The sequence below is a fragment of the Gossypium hirsutum genome, chromosome D07 (genome assembly GCF_007990345.1).
Source record: "Gossypium hirsutum isolate 1008001.06 chromosome D07, Gossypium_hirsutum_v2.1, whole genome shotgun sequence".
Classification (NCBI taxonomy): domain Eukaryota; kingdom Viridiplantae; phylum Streptophyta; class Magnoliopsida; order Malvales; family Malvaceae; genus Gossypium; species Gossypium hirsutum.
In genome coordinates this window covers 21467858-21486651 of record NC_053443.1, presented here as the reverse complement: position 1 = coordinate 21486651, position 18794 = coordinate 21467858, and the positions used below count along the sequence as shown (strand labels likewise).

The following is an 18794-nucleotide window of genomic DNA, read 5'->3' as shown; positions in this document are numbered from 1 at the left end:
AATTACCACAAATCAAAGGAAAAATAATCACAAATAAATTTAGATTTATGCACTTACCACATTGAATGGCTAATAAATGTGATTTGTGAATTGTGAATAAAGAACAAATGTGTCGATAATGAGGTAATATGCTAATCTGTGACCAAAGTCAATTATGTGATTAATTTATTAATTTTGCAAAGATTTTCAATAAGGTTGACATGTTGCTATGAACATAATTTTAATATGTGGTAACATTTGTGTGGCCTTAATTAGAGGCTTAACTATATGTGATCAAGAATGAGAGTGGTAGGACGGAAACGGATCGTAAAGTTTGTTCAAGTCACAGATTTGACTTAGAACGCTAGATGTTGGGAAAGAAACTTGGATTTTGACACAACCTGAAACGCAATCAAGTCCAAGTCAGATAAAACAATTTTAAAAAATAACTAAGGTAATTAAAATAGAACAATAAATCTAGTATTAGAACAATAATGAAGAAAATAAAGAAGATACATAGAAAGATAGGACGTGGTATGTAGAAGTCCTAAGAAGCCTTAGAAACATGAAGAATCCACAACCCCCTTCAAGCGGCTCTAATTTTCCCTCCAAGAAAAAAGAACTTGGCAAGAAAAAGTTTGAAGATGACCCCCACAATTTGAAAAAATTGTTAAAACTCTTCTAAAAGAAACTCAAGGGAAATTCTTGAAAAGAAAACTCAAAGAGAATTTATTAACTCAAAAGAGAAGTTGAATAATAATGAATTGTGTGATTTGTGTACAATGCAATGACCTATATATAGGCTAGCTACATAAATCTAAATAAAACTTTTAAGTATACTAGAATTCTAGTTAATCTAAACAAGAAGTAGTTTTAAACCAAACTTTCTTGTTGATATAAAACTCCTAAATTTAATAATTATTAACAATTCAGAATAATAAACTAATAAGAGATGATAAACACAATATTGGACTCATATATAAAAAAAATTAAGCCTAAAACCTGAACCCAATATGAAACCGACTTATGGGATCGATTGGGGTCCTTGAAGTGAAGTGCCTAAGCTTGTTAACGTTTTCCACATGGGCTTGTCATCATGGATTTAAAGTTTAAGCCCACGCACAAAAGTAGTCCTTTCTAATTCTTCATTACTCAAAATCTATCGTCTTGAATCTTTAACTTTTGTTCTTAAATTTTTTTCATGATAAAGTCTTGAACGAATAAGTTGAGTTTTGTCTTTAGCTGTTTAGATTTGGATCTCGCAATTGGGCCTTGAGGGAAACTAAACTCATCTCTATTATGGCATTTGAATTGAACTGAGTTTCTTGCATCAATATGTGAGGTTATAATGACCCTTTTTGTAACAGCTCGTTTTCAATTAAATTAGAATAGTGGTTTCGGGACCACAAATCTGAGTTCATAAAAAATTATTTTAAAATTAATTTATGGTCTATTGTATGATAGAAATATCGTATAAAAATTTTGTTAAGAAAATTTTACCGATTACATGTTTAATTAGATGGAAAGGACCAAATTGCATAAAATGCAAAAGTTGAGTTCTAGTAGCTATAAGTATAAAATAGCTATGGAATTCAAAATTGGAGGTCCTTATATGGAAAATAGACCATTAAGAGGAGTTAGTAGATAAGTATGATGATTCATCCATGGAAAATTAAATAAAGAAAAAGATGAAATTGGATAGTAAAATAATAAAAGATGATAAATGATAAAATAATGAAAATATCATCATATTATCATCTTTCCTAAATTATTTTTACATGGAAACCCTAGGTAAGAGAAGAGAACCCAAGCAAGCTTACTTAGCTTAATTGGATCCGAATAACTCAAATACGAAGATAGATCGAGGAAAAGAAAAAGTGTCGGATTAATAGGATTTTACGTATACGAACAATTGTCAAGGTAAGTTCGTGTAACTAATTTGTGTATATTTATATGTTTGAAATAAATGTAGTATATGTGAATTGTGTATTTTTTATGTATATGAAATTGATTACATATCCGACAATGCCCAAAAAATATTAAGTCTCGTTTGAATAAATGAAATTCAATTGGATACAGGGTTCTCGTATTGGTTGTGGTCCTGCATATGTTGCGGTCACACCATAGCTCGAAAGAGTGTCCCGTTATATGGTTCTTACGAGCTTCTCGTTAATAGCTCTTCAGAGCATCCTGATCGGTTGTGATCCTGCATGTGTTGTGGGCACAACGCAGCTCTTATAAGCTTCCCGATATATGACTCTTCGTGAGCTTATTGATCAAAGGCTCTTTGTGAGCTTCCTGATTAATGGTTCTCCGGAGCTTCCCGGTATAGCTCGTTTGAACTTCCCGATATATGGCTATTCAGACTTCCCATTAATGGCTCTTCGGAGCTACCGGTTATTGGCTCACATGAGCTTCTCAATTATGGCTCTTATGAGCTTATCTTGTCTATGTGTTGGACTAAGGTGTCTGAATCAAATATTAAATTAGCGCCAGTAGTCTGTGAGTATCTTGATGCATTTGCAGAAGAATTACCCGGATTACCACCAATCAGAGAAGTGGAATTTTCTATAGATCTTGTTCCAGGGACAACACCGATACCTATAACACCCTATAGAATGACTCCTACTGAATTAAAAGAGTTAAAAGCGCAGTTGTAAGAACTGATTGACAGAGGCTTTGCTCGACCTAGTTTCTCACTTTGGGGTGCACCGGTTTTATTTCTCAAGAAAAAGGATGGATCATTGAGATTATGCATTGACTACCATCAACTCAATAAAGTTACAATCAAGAATAAGTATCCATTGCCCCATATTAATGACCTGTTTGATCAGTTGAAAGGTGCTACAGTGTTTTCAAAAATTGATCTCCATTCTGGCTACTATCAATTACGAGTGAAAGATTCGGATGTGCCAAAAATAACCTTCAGAACCAGGTACGGGCATTATGAATTTCTGGAAATGCCGTTTGGCTTAACTAATGCACCTGCAGTATTTATGGATTTAATAAATAGAATTTTCAATCCGTATCTGGATAGATTTGTGGTGGTGTTTATTGATGATATCCTGGTATATTCCCGAGGTGAGGCCGAACATGCTGAGCATTTGAGAATAATTTTGTAAGCTTTGTGTGAAAAACAGTTGTATGCTAAATTTAGTAAATGTGAATTTTGACTTCGGGAAATTGGTTTTCTTGGACATATTTTATCTGCTGAAGGGATCAGAGTGGATTCGAATAAAATTTCAGCTATTGTTAACTGGAAACCACCAGAAAATGTGTCAAAGTTAGAAGCTTTCTAGGATTAGCTAGTTACTATCGGAGGTACGTGAAAGGGTTCTCGATGATAGCTTCACCGATGACACGACTATTGCAAAAAGATGTGATATTTGAATGGTTTGATAAATGTCAGTAGAGTTTTGACAAATTGGTAGCCCTGTTGACTGAAGCACCAGTTCTAGTTCAGCTTGAATCGGGTAAGAAATTTGTAATTTACAGTGATGCATCATTAAATGGTTTAGGCTGTGTTTTGATGCAAGAAGGTAAAGTGATAGCTTATGATTCTAGATAGCTTAAACTAAATGAAAATAATTACCTGATACATGACTTAGATTTGGCAGCTATTGTATTTGCATTGAAAATTTGGCGACACTATTTGTTTGGTGAAAAATGCTATATATTCACCGATCATAAAAGCTTAAAGTATTTGATGTCGCAAAAAAATTTGAATTTGTGACAGCGCATGTGGCTTAAATTATTGAAATATTATGATCTGGTTATCGACTATCATCCGAGAAAAGCAAATGTGGTTGTAGAAAGTCTCTTTTACCTTGCGAATAATGAATACTCGATAATCATTGTCTGATGATGGCTCAATCATAGCTGAGTTAAAAGCTAAGCCGACATTTCTACAGTAGATCTGTGAAGCTCAAAAGAGTGATAGTGAGTTACAAGCTAAACGGGTACAGTGTGAATCGACTTCTGATTCAGAATTTTAGATTGGACTTGATGACTATTTGTTATTCAGAGGCAGAGTTTGTGTTCCAAAAAATTTAGAGTTTGTACAGAAGATTTTATATGAAGCTCACAATTGTACTATGTCTATACATCCGGGGAGTAATAAGTTGTATAATGATTTGAAAAAGATGTACAGGTGGCTAAGAATGAAACGTGATATTTTTGAATTTGTGTCTAGATGTTTGATATGTCAGCAAGTTAAAGCTGAACATCAGGTACCTTCGGGATTATTACAGTCAGTCACGATATCGGAATGGAAATGAGAAAGAGTTACCATGGATTTTGTGTTAGGATTACCCTTATCACTGAAAAAAATGTCATTTGGGTAATCATCGACCGTTTGATGAAATCTGCACACTTTATTCCGGTACATATGGATTACTCTCTGGACAAATTAGCATAATTATATATTTTTGAGATTGTTAGATTACATGGTGTGCCAGTTTCTATTATTTATGATAGAGATCCACAGTTTACATCCCGATTCTGGAAAAAACTATAAGAAGCTCTAGGCACGCAACTACATTTCAATACTGCATTTTATCCTCAAATTGATGGTCAGTCTGAGCGTGTGTTTCAGATTCTTGAAGATATGCTTCGGTATTGTATTTTGGAATTCGAAGACAATTGGGAAAAATATTTGCCTTTAGTTGAATTCACATATAATAACAGTTATCAGTCAAGTATTAAGGTGGCACCGTATGAAGCTTTATATGGACGCAAATGTAGAACTCCATTATATTGGACTAAGCTTAGTGAGAAAAAGATACATGGAGTTTATGTGATTCGAGAAACTGAAAAAAATGTGAAAGTGATCCGAGATAGCTTGAAAGCAGCTTCTGATCGTCAGAAATCCTATGCGGATCTTAAACGAAAAGAAATAGAATTCCAAGTGGGCGATAATGTATTCTTGAAAGTATCGCCTTGGAAGAAAGTTACTCGATTTGACCAAAAAGGAAAATTGAGTTCACGATTTATCGGGCCATATAAGATTACTGAAAGAATCAGACATATTGCATACCGATTGGCTTTACCACCAGAACGAGAAAAGATTCACAATGTCTTTCACGTGTCTATGTTACGATGATATCGGTCATATCCTTCACATGTTATCTCCCCGACAGAGGTTGAGATTCAGCCTTACATGACTTACAGTGAGAAACCGATCAAAATTTTGGCATGTAAGACGAAAGAATTGAGAAATAAAAAAGTAACTATATATCGGGAAGCTTCGAAGAGCCATTAATCAAGAATCTCACAAAGAGCCTTTAATCGGGAAGCTCACGAAGAGCCATATATCACGCAACTCTTATAAGCGTCCTGATATATGGCTCTTTGTGAGCTTCTCGATCAAAGGCTCTTTGTGAGCTTCCTGATTAATGGCTCTCTGAAGCTTCCCAATATGGCTCGCTTGAACTTCCCAATATATGGCTATTCGGAGCTTTTCGTTAATAGCACTTTAGATCTACCTATTATTGGCTAACATGAGCTTCCCGTTATACAGCCCGGATAAGCTTCCCGTTACATTACTCATATGAGCTTCTTGTTATATGGCTTGAGAGAGAGCTTATCGATTATGTGCTCAAATGAGCACCCCCGAATATGAATTAATGAATTTTAGATTTGTACACTTCATGTGTATTACCTTTGTATCCATCGATATATTAAAGGATTAAACGGGTAAAGTTTCGATATGAGATGATATGAATTCAAGATGAATTATTATGAGAAAACTTGAAGTACAAAGATATGATATGAAATGTACATGTTCATGGACACTTGAAGTAATGAATACATGTATGCGGAAATTGAATATTGATGAGCTCATTCATGTTCTCGATATTCATGTGAATTACTTAACTAACATGCTTGATGAGGATATGTGCTAGGCAATTGGCCAATGTGGTTTGAGCATGTTTATTTGCTTACCTTAAATGTGAATTTAATTGGTAAGTTAAATTCCTGTTACACAAACTTACTAAGCATTAAATGCTTACTCTATTTTAATTCCTCTGTTTTATAGTACTTGAAGGCTCGTAAAGGATGGAAGCTGGTCGGAGCTACATCACACTATCCTTCGGACTTTTCGGTATAAATAGTAAAATTTAATTTTAGGTTATAATGGCATGTATAAGCTAAATTTGGCCAATGATGGCATGTAAATGTATGGTTGAAACAAGCTATTGGTATGGCTTGTAATTGATATGTGTTTTGGTATGTTTAAATGATAGTTACCAAATAGGTATGATTTTATTTGGTGTAGTTAATGCAAATGAGTTATATATTATTGATCAATTTGGTAAGATTGGATACTTGGATGTATAAGGTAATATGATATGTTTAAGCTATATATTTGGCTTGTTTTGGTTGCTTGGTTATGGATTATATATGTGCTATTTGATGTGTTTAGGTTGAAGCTAAAAACGGGAGAGAAATAAGTCTAGGAAATGACCTTATTTTGTCTACACGGGCAGAGACATGGGCATGTGTCTCAGCCGTGTGTGGCACACGGCCTAGCACATGGGCGTGTGTTTCGGCTGTGTGTCCCTTGCATCTTTAAAATTTAAAATAGAATACTAAGGATTTTTCATACGGCCTGGCACATAGGCGTGTGGCTTGGCTGTGTGACCCCTACATCTATTTAATGATATTCACACGGCCTAGCACTCGGGCGTGTGACTTGGCCGTGTGACCTAAGTCAGAGAGTTACACAGGTATTAACACGGGCTGGGACACGACCGTGTGACCTATTTCGAATGCCCACACGACCAGTGACATGGGTGCATCTCTTGGCCGTGTGAGCCACACGGGCATGTGTCCCCTGCACCTAGGACAAATTTTAAAATTTTGTAAAAAATTCTCTGAGTAGCCAGTTTAGTCCCGACTTGTTTATAAGGTATATTTTGGGCCTCGAAGGCTCATATAAGGGACTTTATGAATAATTTATTATATGAATGTTAAATAATATGAAATGTCTATATTTGATCTGTGTATTTCGATAATGCTCTGTAACCTTGTTCCGACGACGGATACGGGTTAAAGGTGTTACACTTTTTTAAGTTGGACTATACATAATATGATAATTATAAGAAATTGTGACCCTTCATTGTTATGAATCCATAATAAGAATAAAGAATATATTTTTATGGCATGTGTTAAAAATATAGAAAAGTGTACATGTTTATAAAGTCTAAATTAAAGTATGAATTTCAACGTATATGTGAAAGCACTTAAAATGTCTTTATGTGAAATGTGTATTTATGTGAGACACCCAATGTTCCTATATATGAAATTAGGCAATGAGTTTTCAAATGATACTTTAAATCTTATGAATCTCCGAACTCTGTAACTCTGAATATGCCTTCGTTTGGATAATAATTATGTGATTGGACTTGATTAATTTAAGTTATTCATGATTATAATGTGCCCTAGTAAAGCTAGTGAAATAATTTGGATATGATTGACTTGCCAATAGGGATTTATATGCACATTTTGGTCGTGATTTTGAGTTCTGATATCAATTGGAGTTTTGTTTCCTTTGAGCCTTGCACTTATGTGCAATCTCTATTGCCTTCAGGCTTAGCACTTCAGTACTCTTTGGTGTGTTTTGGAAGATTAGTGTTATGTGCTCTCTAGTGTTTTGGATGAAGTCTTGTGTATCCGAGTCATTTTGTTGGAGTTTTACTAAGGGAAAAATAAATTAAAATCTTGATAATGAGATTAGCCTATGAATATAATTTGTTATATCTTTACTAATGTGGTATGTACTAAAAGTTTAATAAGTTGAAAAGAAAATTGAACAAATAAAGTTGTTATAAGTTGATTAAGCTAAATGAATAAATGCTCAACAATAAAAGAGTAAAACTATGAACCAAGCTTTGTATAAAAACCTTAAAATAAGGATGAGAGATTGAAATATCTACTTTTGTATGTTCTTAATGAACGAATGACGTATAGAGTTTGTTTATGAGTATGGAACAAATGGGCCTTAAGGGAAACTTATGTATAGTTGTGACAAGAAATTATGACTTAAGAAATATACTTGTTTTGATCGTTACTTAAGCACTTCGTAGGAGTTATTCATCTAGACTTTATAAGGTAAATGGTTAATGAACCATTAATATGCAAGTTGGGCCTATATAATTTCGTAAAAAGAATTGAATTTATTAGTGGCATTAAAAAATTGTGGCATGAGTGAACTTTGTGATGAATACTTCTAAGAGGCTCAACACTAATGACAGATAGGATAAATAGGGTAATCCTTGAGTACTAATTGAGATTTTCAAGCTCACGCGCTGGTTATTTATATGCGTAGGTCATGGATTCATCGAGGAGTTTGTGGTTTCGACTTGAAAGCTTCGCATCACCCATCAAACTTGAGGTTGTAATGTACTTATAATGGTTGTCAATTGTATAATAATCTTGGTATGAACATAAAGACTTAGTTATGAGTTCACAAAGTGTAACACCCCATACTCAACCCGATCACTAGTCTAAGTTATAGGATGTCGCATTTGTTGTTAGAGCAACTACGATTCTATTATACACAAATTAAATCATTAATCATTCAAATATGAATATTGCACACATATAATATGATATATAATCATTTTTGGGTCATATACGAGCTTTCGAAAGCTCACTTGCTAACCCAGGGTCGAATTGAGACAAACTGCAAGGTTTTTAAACATTTTAGGTCAGTGTCGCGACATAAGGTTGTGGTGTCACGACCCATTAACTAGTAAACAAGCTTTCTAACTTGAGGACCAAATTGTAAAGTTTCCAAAACTTCCTCGAGTTGGCATGGCAACATCAAACAAAGGACGTCGCGACATCTAAAGGGTGGTGTCGCGACTTCCTTCATAGAATACTACCATGCCAATTTCTGTTTGTTTTCAACCTTAACATACATCAAAGATAGTTGGTCTTAAAACCAATTTTGTTCATTAACCATATTCATTTTTATATATCCACAATTCAAATAAATACAATATGACTTTTTTCAACTTTGGACCAAGTCATTCCTTAGTACGTGCCTTTTGACAAAATGGAAAGAGTTTTACAAAATTTGTTGAGTTGAAGGCTGTGAACCAGATGTTGAATTCACCTCTTAGGCCTTCGAGAATTACCTATACCTGTGGTTAGAATAAACAAAACTGTACGCTGAGCGATAAAGCTCAGTAATACTATCATGATTCAATATAATATAACACAAGCATTAGTAACATGTCACAAAACATATATACTCAATGACTATCCAACCATGTCCTATAATGCCAAACAATTCTATTAACATATAAAAATATTAGCATACATGTAGCAAATGGAAAAACCAATTTATTCAACATAACAATAGAATTAACCAATTCAAGTTACTTGTCAAATACCTATCTTTAAGCCATTCAAACATTCAATGCCTTTCATGAATTACACATTTATGTCCTTAACATTATGCCATTCAATTCCATGTTCATTCAAAATTAATAAACCATTTAACTCATATTTTATGAAGCTAAAGTAACTACTTTGCTCTACTCTTGATTTGATTGAGAAATCATGAGAGAAAAATGAAGAAACAAACTTGAAGGACTCAACAATTGATGAAAAGGACTTAGATGGAAATTAAGATAATTTTTTTGTTTTCGGAGAAGGGTAAGTGATGATTGTATGGGGAAAAGAAAGATGAAAACTTTCTCATCTTTTTTTCCTTCTTCTACACTCTTCATAAATAAAAATCTCATGATTTTTATTTAAAATGGCTAAATTACTAACTAATCCTCCCTTCTTCCATCATTACATTATGACCCTAATCATTATCATAAAATATCTTGTTTTTATAATTACCATTTTATCCTTTATCATCTATACAATTTCCATATATGAATCACATCTCATTTAAGTGATATTACCTCTCTAGTCCCTCCTTATTTTCCACCAATCTCATTCTACTAACTTAACTTTTTTTTTATTTTCTCACTTTTTCCCCACTATTTTTCATTTTCCTACAATTTAGTCATTACCTCAAATCAAATTTTCCTATCCCAAAAATATTTCTATTTCCTATCAGCTCTAATTTCTTTCTATACTTTTACTCTAAAATTCCTATTTAATCTATTTCTAAAAATTCTCTAATTTTCCTAACCCGACATGTCACTGAACCAAACCCTTTTTATTTTGAGGATGTTACATTTTAATCAAGCTTTGATTCATTATTTAAATTGAATGTTTTTATGTATTGTATTTTGAGCTCTAATGAGTTTACAATTTGTGTTACAATTATTTGAAACTTATTGATATGTCTTGGTAGTGTTTGGGGATGTTTTAGAGTGTTTTTGAACTGATTTTCAGCTCTAGGGGTTCAAGTATTCATACCTTACTCAATTGTTTCGGAAAAACTGAGGTAGAGGGCTGAAATGGGTATTTTGTATGAGTTGTATTGGTATATCTCCCTAAAGGTACCAATACCACTACCCCAGACCTGGGCCATTGCACTATTTTGGCCTATTTTAGCTTCCGGGGGCTCATTTGAGGTCCTAGACAACCTCGATCACTTTCGAGCTTTTTCTAAAATATTTTAAAGTGTCTCTACTGCTCCCAAATTTTTGTAGACTTGATTTTATGATTTTATTATTTTATAAAATTTATTTAAGTTTGAAGTTTTAATTAATCTCAAGATTTTTTATAAGTACGTGCTCTTGTGACATCTCCTATTTGTATTGTACAACGAGATAGGCGAGGAGTGTTACGTTTAAGGATCTTGACATGTAAATAAAGACTTAGCTTGAAGTTGCACTTGTAAAGTTGAATTGTAAATTCTAATTCTTATGGTATTACAAACAAGAATTGTTCCACTTCATTTTGACTATGATTATAATGTGTATTCGAGCTTAAATGGGTTTAGAATGTGTTTAATAGTGTTTTGAGACATGTTGAAATGATATGGGAGTCTTTGGATATGATTTTAAGTGTCTTTTGACTAGTTTTTAACTTCAGGGACCTAGGTTTTGGTACATATATTGTAAGTATCAGAACAAGGCAAGTCAATAGCAAAAGGCTATAGTTTTTGTTCTAGGTGCCGATACATAGGATCTGTGTATTGGAACCTTACCTGAGGTCTCGATACATGGATTCTATGTATCGACACATATCCCTTAAACTTGGGCCACTGCATTGTTTTGTAAGTTTTAAGCATGTTGAAACTCATTTTTGGTCTCGGACAACTCTAATTACCCACAAAATGAGTCTAAAGGATTTTAAAATGCTCTTGAAGCCCAAATTGATTTAAACTAGATTTTAAGATTCTTAAAAATTATTTTAACTTTTGAAATTTTAAAAACCTTCAAGATTTTTGTTTTGTATGTATTCCAGTAACATCTAATATGCGTATCGTACCTCAGGACAAGTAAAGTATTCCATGTCATTTTATTTCATGAAATGTTGTTGATTATTACGAAGAAATCCAGAAGAAGACTAAAAGGTATAGATTCTCTACGAAATACCATTTTGTAATACCCAAAAAAACCAACACGATTTGAATGTTCATGTACAAGTTGATGTACATGCAAATTAATGTTAGCATACTTCAAACAAGGACATGGTATCACATTATCTTCGCTTGCATTTCCGAAAGAAAAATAGAAGTGTACTTGATAAAGTCTAAATTATAAAACAATATAGTGTATATTCTTTTATATTTTTATATTTAACATATTATGCAATATGATAAGTTCAATACTAGTTACTATTAGTATATTCTAACTATGAAACAAATATGTTTTTAGTTAACAAAAAAAACTCTGGATTGTCCGATTAATTTAACTCTAGACTAAGGGTTCTTTTGAATCGGTGTTTATTTTTAGTACGATGCGCTTAGTTTTTATTTTTTATCTTACACTATAGTATTGCTACAATATTTAATTTCATCGTCACCTTTATTTTTACGCTAACCGTAGATAAGCGAACTACTCATCCAAATAAATTCAAAAGGTTTACAGAGATGTATTATTCACGATAAGGATTAAGATAATGGCTTGGCTCTATACTACTGATACAAATAAATTCAAAAAAAGGAGCTATTCAAATATCATTAAAAGAAATGGATATATGGAAACGTTAATGTCAGAATTCATGTAATTTAAAAAGAAAAATGCAAGTATTAATTATAATCACTAAAAATTTCAAAATAAATGGACCTGTTGTTTATCTAAGCATATAGTGCTTCGTCTGAGTAATTATAGTCGGTCAAAACAACATTAAGCGATAATATCATGTCAGATTATTCTCCAAATTCACCCCATTCTTTTAGCATGAAATATGAGTATCTGTCAAATATATGTAAATAACGAAGAGTTCCCTTCTCCGCTCTCTCTTTGAACCAGACATCCTTAAAACTAATTGGCATGAGAGAATATTCCAGTAATGACATGTGACCACGTTTGTAGTCAGGACCAAAGGAAAACCTTTGGATAAGCCTGTTTTCTTTCAGATATATGGAAGAAAACGAAGACAATTTGGAGGATGGATTTGTCTAGCTATCTATACTTTAACAATGCGTCGCCCCCTCGAAATTGGAAAGAATATGTTGCCGGTAATAGCCAAAGAATCAACCAGGGTTCACAAACTAGCACTTCATTTACCTACAGGATCATCATCCCCTTTTATTGCCAGACTATTATCAACCCTCTCCTCTAACCCAAATCCAAGCAAAAACCCACCTCGTACTTCCACTGCTGAAGCTAACAAAACCTTTCTTCCCACAAATGTTCCATCTTTGCCACAGTCATTCGCTCGTCAAACTCTTTTGCATAGCTCCCTATCCTCTCAACTTAAGTCACTGCCGAATCTTTCTGAAGCCAAAAGGTTACATGCTATTTTGATTGTCAATGGATTCTTAAACTCCGTCTATGCTGATAAGTTCCTTGGTTCACAGCTTGTTACTGTTTATGTTACCTTTGGCTTCTTACAAGATGCACTGGTTGTGTTTGATAAGTTGCCCCAAAGGACTAATCTTGCATGGAATGCAATCCTGAGAGGCTTTCTTGACGTGGGTCGCTTTTCCAGGGCAATTCAGTTCTTTCACTTGATGGTTAGTCAAGGACTGATTCCTGATAATTTCACTTACCCACTTGTTTTCAAGACTTGTACTGAGTTGAATGATCTTGAAGAAGGTAAGAAGCTTCGAGATTTTATTCTGTGGAATGAGAGTCAATATGATATGAAACACAATGTTTATGTTGAATGTGCCATGATAGATATGTTTGCCAAGTGTGGCAGTCTAAGTGAAGCCCGAAAGATTTTTGAAGGAATAAGAGAGAAAGATTTAGCATGCTGGAGTGCACTGATCTGTGGGAATGTGCAGAGTGGAGAGTGGCTCGAGGCGTTGTCTCTATTTAAAAGGATGGTATTAGACGGCCTAAGACCTGATTCAATAATTATGGCTGCCATTCTTCCAGCTTGCGGCCGACTGGAAGATATGGAAATGGGACCGACCCTTCACGGATGTGCTATAAGGTGTGGTTTTAACAGTGATTTGTATGTCTCTAATGCTCTGATGGATATGTATTGCAAATGCAGTGCCACTCATTTTGCCTACTCTTTATTTTCTAACATGGACAATAAGGATGCAGTCTCTTGGAGTACCTTGATTGCTGGTTATTCTCAGAATTGCCAGTACCTTGAGAGTTTGCAGCTGTATCTCATGATGAATGATGCAGAAATAAGAACGAATGCAGTTATTGCTGCAACTGTTCTTCCTGTATTGTCCAAGCTCAAACTGTTGAAGCACGGAAAGGAGATGCATGGTTACATCCTAAAACAAGGGTTTGAATCTGATGTTGTTGTTGGAGCTGCACTGATTGAATTTTATGCCAATTGTAAGTCAATGATTAAAGCAGAGCATGTTTTTAGGTTAATGTCAGATAGGGACATTACATTATGGAATTCAATAGTCGTTGGATATTCTTTAAATGGTAAGATTGATATAGCATTTCAGATTTTTCAGAGAATATGGGATTTCAATCTCAAACCAAATTCGATAACCCTGGTCAGCATTCTTCCAATTTGCTCAAAGATTGGAGCTCTGAGATATGGGAAAGAAATTCATGCCTTTGCAACCAGAAGTGGTCTTGGAACAGCAGTTTCTGTTGGAAATGCTCTAATAGATATGTACTGCAAATGTGGGAGTCTTGAACTTGCAGTAAGAGTTTTCAATCAGGTGAAGGAAAGGAATATAGTGACATACAACACAATAATCTTTGCTCATGGGATTTATGGACTTGGAGAACATGTTTTTCAGTTCTTTGAGGAAATGAAGGAGGCAAGAATTAAACCCAATAAAGTCACATTTATCGCGCTCTTGACAGCTTGCAGTCATTGTGGTCTTGTTGATAGAGGCTGGTCAATGTGTCATGCTATGGTGTATGATTACAATATTCCACTAGACATGGAACATTACTCGTGCATTGTGGACCTTCTTGGTAGAGCAGGGCACCTTGATGATGCAAATGATCTTATAAAAAAAATGCCAGTGGAACCTGACATGAACATTTTGGGAAGTTTGCTTGGTGCCTGCAGAGTTCATAATAGGGTTGACCTGGCTGAGTGTTTAGAGAAGCATATTCTAGAGAAAAATCAGAAAGATTCAGGCCATTATGCTCTGTTATCCAATATATATTCTTCCACAGGAAGATGGAAAGATGCCCTGAAGGTCAGAACAATGATAAAAGAGAAGCGTCTGCCAAAGAGACCTGGAAGTAGCTGGATTGAGGTAGGTTCTAGAATGTATATGTTCCATGCTACGCAGTCCGAATTAGGTAAGATTCAAGACATTTTGGAAAAGCTATTGTTGGGGATGAGGAATGAAGGATATATGCCTGATCCAAGTTTCTCATCTGATGATCTTCAGTATGACGTTAATGATTTGACAAATTTTGATGCTAGCTGAAATTGTTAACAATTATTTATTCAAGTGAAGAACTCTCAAGCAAAAACTGCTAGAAAATGAAGTTTTTATTCTACCCCTTGTGGTAATGTACAAAAGGAAAATAAATAAATAAAAAAAGTTGCAATATCTTGCAAACCATTACCAGGGTGAATTTTTCTTGGGTAACTACATGTTCTGACAGTCTTCAGTGCCTTGATTTAGAAAAGTGGCTTCTCATTCTTTGAATCACACTGGATTTTGAGCCGTTTAGCTCTTCTAACATATAATCTGTCACAGCTTGGTAAATCACATTTCTGATGATAAAAGGGGCCTTCCATGGATGATCTCATTCCGTAACTGTAACACTCCATTTTCAAATCTTGGGTGTGAAACGAATGGTGCAGAAACAAGCCAAAGACGCTTGAGGGTCTCCCATATGGTCCACTGCGTCAGAAAAAGATTATTGAAATTAGGCTTTGCATTAATTGATGACATTAAAAGTCAGACACTCTCGTTTTGTTGCATGAATAGAAAAAAGCACACAAGGAAAATGAAATTTTGAAACTACAATGTCAACAGAAAAATAATGATGAATTAAATGCTAATTGCCAAACGGGTGGAAGGCTTTTCTATGATCTTTTGGAAGTAGTCTCCATTATGAGCGCAATTTTTACCATGCATCTCTCAAATAAAATAAAGTAAATAATGTGATTTTCACTATATAATGTTTTACTTACAATTCATGAGTTTCATTAATTGAATAATGTTACCAAAAAAAACATTTGAAGACTTGTAAATAAATATTTATAATTTTATTTAATTATTATTTATAAATTATTTACTATTTTTTTTATTTTATTTAATAATGAGATGTTATATTTATTCACTAATTAAGGATAAGATTCATGCCAAGACTATATGTAAAATATTTTTTCTTCATCTAATGCACTCATTTCATGCATTAACATAATATTGCCAATGCTACTTTGGTTTAACTGCAAGAACAGCAATTACCATTATGCGGGTGAAGTCGATTATAGTTGTAAATTTTAACTTTAAAAATTATATATAAAATTAGCATAATATGTAAATGGCAACTGGCAAGTTGACAAACCTGATGACAGGAGGCCAGCGAGGAGTGCTTTTGGAAGTCATGAGAAATGGAATTGGCGTTGAGTATTCATTGAGTTAATGTGTTGGATATGAATCCTTAGATGTCGAAAGTGGATTAGCACCACCTAGAAGGTCCACTTGCGCCGCAGGAGGAGCAGCAGATTGCGAAACCACAGCCGCAGGTGGCTGGACCGACTGTGGGGTGAAACTGGCAGCCGAAGATAAAAAAGGTGAATGTGACATGGACCTTAGTAACATCTGATCAGGGAACCCAAGCATGTTGAATCTAGCTTCCGGATTCCCAGGCACAGCTGGGGCTCCTGTCATTAGTGAAGTTGGGAACTGTGGTGGGGCGCCGCACCCAAGACCCATTTGCATTCTCATACCCATCCCAAGTGCCATAGGAGAATACCCACCCAAATGCTGTGCGTTTATATGTTGCATTGCCCATGGCAAAGGGAACATCATCGGTGGCATATATACCCCATTTCCTATTGACATCATCTGTTCCAATATCCCATGGTTAACGCCCTCATTTTGACTACATGAATCTAAGAAGAAGAAAATTGTAATGCAAGCAGTGGAATGGCTATACCTGAACTTGAAGCTGAAGGGTCTTTAAATACTCGATTGCTTCATCAAGCATCGAAGCTTTATCCACCTAAGTCACACATCGGCCGGAGTAACCGAGAGAAGTCAAAGTTAGATAATACTAGAAAAGCTTAGAACAAAAGGTTGAAGGAGTGAATATGGATTTTTGTACTTACCTTATTACAGTTGGGTATAAGCTCTTTCAATGCACGCATCTTCTTGTTGATTTTATCTCTTCGCCTCTACATATAAGCAGAAGACAGCCAACAGCTTATCAGATTTCGTTTTTTTTTTTTTTCCCTTTTTTACTTTTCAAAATATTAGTTAATTTTTTGTGGTTGGCTGCTACTGATCTTACCCGTTCAGAGAGGTTGTGAACTTCTGTTTTTCTCTTTCTCTTAGCACCTTTGCTTCCCCGTGGAACTGGCGCTGCTTTTGTCGTTCCCTCGGCTTCTTCCATTGTTGTATTCTGCACCACATATGGACATCCTTTGAATTAGAATTAAGTTCACTGTAATATTTTATATTTTCTTATGGACAAGATAATGCATACTTTACTGAGATCAGTGTCTTCATATCTCCTTTTAAAAGTGTACGTGGGACAATTTGAAGCCCCACGGGAACATAATGAAGACGATGCCACCATTTGGTCTGGATTTCCCTTAAAAGCTGTATCATCCGGCGCTAATCTCGTATTTGGAACAGCTTCGGATTGCTCATCAGGGAATGATTCTTTTAGAGGCTCAGAATCTGGTAACGTTGGCCTCATTCGCTTCGCCATGAAATCACCTTCATTTCCAAAGGGAATGTTGCTACTCATTGGAGGCGCAGATCTGACTTTATTGCCTTGTAAATCCTCAGCACCTGCAGCTAATCCTGGAGTGCTCATTGCACCAGAGCTTGCATGGTTTGATCTTAAGATGGAAAAGTTCACCCTATCTTTTTCCTCCTTTGATCCCTTAAACTGCTGCAAGGAAGAGCAAGGTACCTCGTCTTCTACAAGTTGCTTGGGCACGTAGCTTGATTTTAAACGATTGAAGTTGTTTACTGGAACAATATTAGCATCCACGCCTTGACGATCCAGTTTTGAGAGACTGGAGAGACCTGATATGGGATGGGCGAAGGTGGAATCTGCAACCCCCCCATCCTTTGATCCATTAGCAGTAGAACGCGATGAGAACGGGGAACTCTTTTGAGTTACCTTGGACGATAAACCTCGAATGAGAACTTGACCATTTTCCCATACCAGCTCCATGAAATCAGGATCGCGCCTGCATTATTAGAAAAAACTTCTATCAATAAATTCAATACATATATAACAAAATTGTAGAGCTTGGGAAAAAAAAAACAAAGAAAATCATACATGGAAGGTACATTGGGCAAGTCGGATGCCATCCTTGGTGTTTGCAGCTGAATGTAGCTAGCCTACCTATCCTACATCAATAATGCTCAACAATGAGATTCTGCCAACAAATTAATCTCCATTTTCATGACCAGGAGTCTTTTTTTTCTCTTTCCAAAGGAAGAACAGTGGTGACAAAGGACAAGGGAAAAAAGTTGAATAGAAATCATATAGATGGTCTTTCTGTACTACCCAACCAACGAGAAAACTCCACATAGACAGGTTTAGAGGGGGATCTTACCTGCTAAGGCACTGGAAATCCTAGAAATGAATGAAAGTGAGAATGGGAATCAAATCAAGCACTAGAAATAGTGGGTTCTTTGTAAAATTATTATACAACACTGATAAGACGGTGGGATTTGGAAGAACCCTGTGGTGAAAAATGAGGCGTCCACAAAAAATTGAAGCCTGTCTAATCTTAAATATGTTGTTGCGTGGAGGTTAGGTATCCACACTGGAGAAGGAGGCAAATTCATTGACCCACCAGCAAAGAGAAGATATTCCTAAAAATAATTCGTCATTTTTGAGATTTTTGGGACCATTAAATTGTGGTATTTTAACTAATGACTCACTCCCTGGAAAAAGAGATGTTTCTTCAATGTAAAGGGAGCTGGACCATTTCTTTCGATCGGTTCCTAGGCAGAATAGAAGCATCTTTAGTCTCCCCAAAAAAAAATATTAGGCAGCGGAAGCCAAATAGAAGAGAAAGAGATGTTCTTGAATGGTGATGTACTGATATTTGACTGGCTTTCAAATTATAAATATAAATAAAAT

At 35.1% G+C, this 18794-nt stretch overlaps 2 protein-coding genes across 3 annotated transcripts; one reads left to right on the top strand and one right to left on the bottom strand.

The window, feature by feature from the left end:
• The first annotated feature begins 12541 nt into the window (after positions 1 to 12541).
• Positions 12542 to 14935, top strand: LOC107954396 (pentatricopeptide repeat-containing protein At2g03380, mitochondrial). The gene has a single exon (XM_016889938.2). It carries the CDS (start codon positions 12542 to 12544, stop codon positions 14933 to 14935), a length of 2394 nt encoding a protein of 797 aa, XP_016745427.1.
• Positions 14936 to 14982: 47 nt separating this feature from the next.
• LOC107954397 (transcription factor PHYTOCHROME INTERACTING FACTOR-LIKE 15) lies at positions 14983 to 18752 on the bottom strand. 2 transcript variants are annotated; one of them, XM_016889939.2, is made up of 8 exons: positions 18262 to 18752; positions 17982 to 18052; positions 17172 to 17889; positions 16977 to 17087; positions 16795 to 16860; positions 16623 to 16688; positions 16029 to 16531; positions 14983 to 15358 (listed from the first exon to the last, which is right to left on the bottom strand). In XM_016889939.2, the coding sequence occupies exons 2-7, from the start codon at positions 18011 to 18013 to the stop codon at positions 16103 to 16105; spliced, it is 1422 nt and encodes a 473-aa protein (XP_016745428.2). In that variant the 5' UTR covers positions 18014 to 18052; positions 18262 to 18752; the 3' UTR covers positions 14983 to 15358; positions 16029 to 16102. The 2 variants fall into 2 exon arrangements, with proteins under 2 accessions (XP_016745428.2, XP_016745430.2); XM_016889941.2 differs by having other exon boundaries at positions 17982 to 18047.
• Positions 18753 to 18794: the final 42 nt, after the last annotated feature.

Bases quoted from the DNA above. Each gene is read 5' to 3' on its own strand.
- LOC107954396 (XM_016889938.2), top strand. From the start codon at position 12,542: ATGCGTCGCCCCCTCGAAATTGGAAAGAATATGTTGCCGGTAATAGCC.
- LOC107954397 (XM_016889939.2), bottom strand. From the start codon at position 18,013: ATGGCATCCGACTTGCCCAATGTACCTTCCAT. The intron at 17,088-17,171 runs GTATGCATTATC...TATGTGGTGCAG, and splicing joins AAGACACTGATCTCAGTAAA to AATACAACAATGGAAGAAGC. The intron at 16,532-16,622 runs GTATAGCCATTC...ATATTGGAACAG, and splicing joins CCCTTCAGCTTCAAGTTCAG to ATGATGTCAATAGGAAATGG.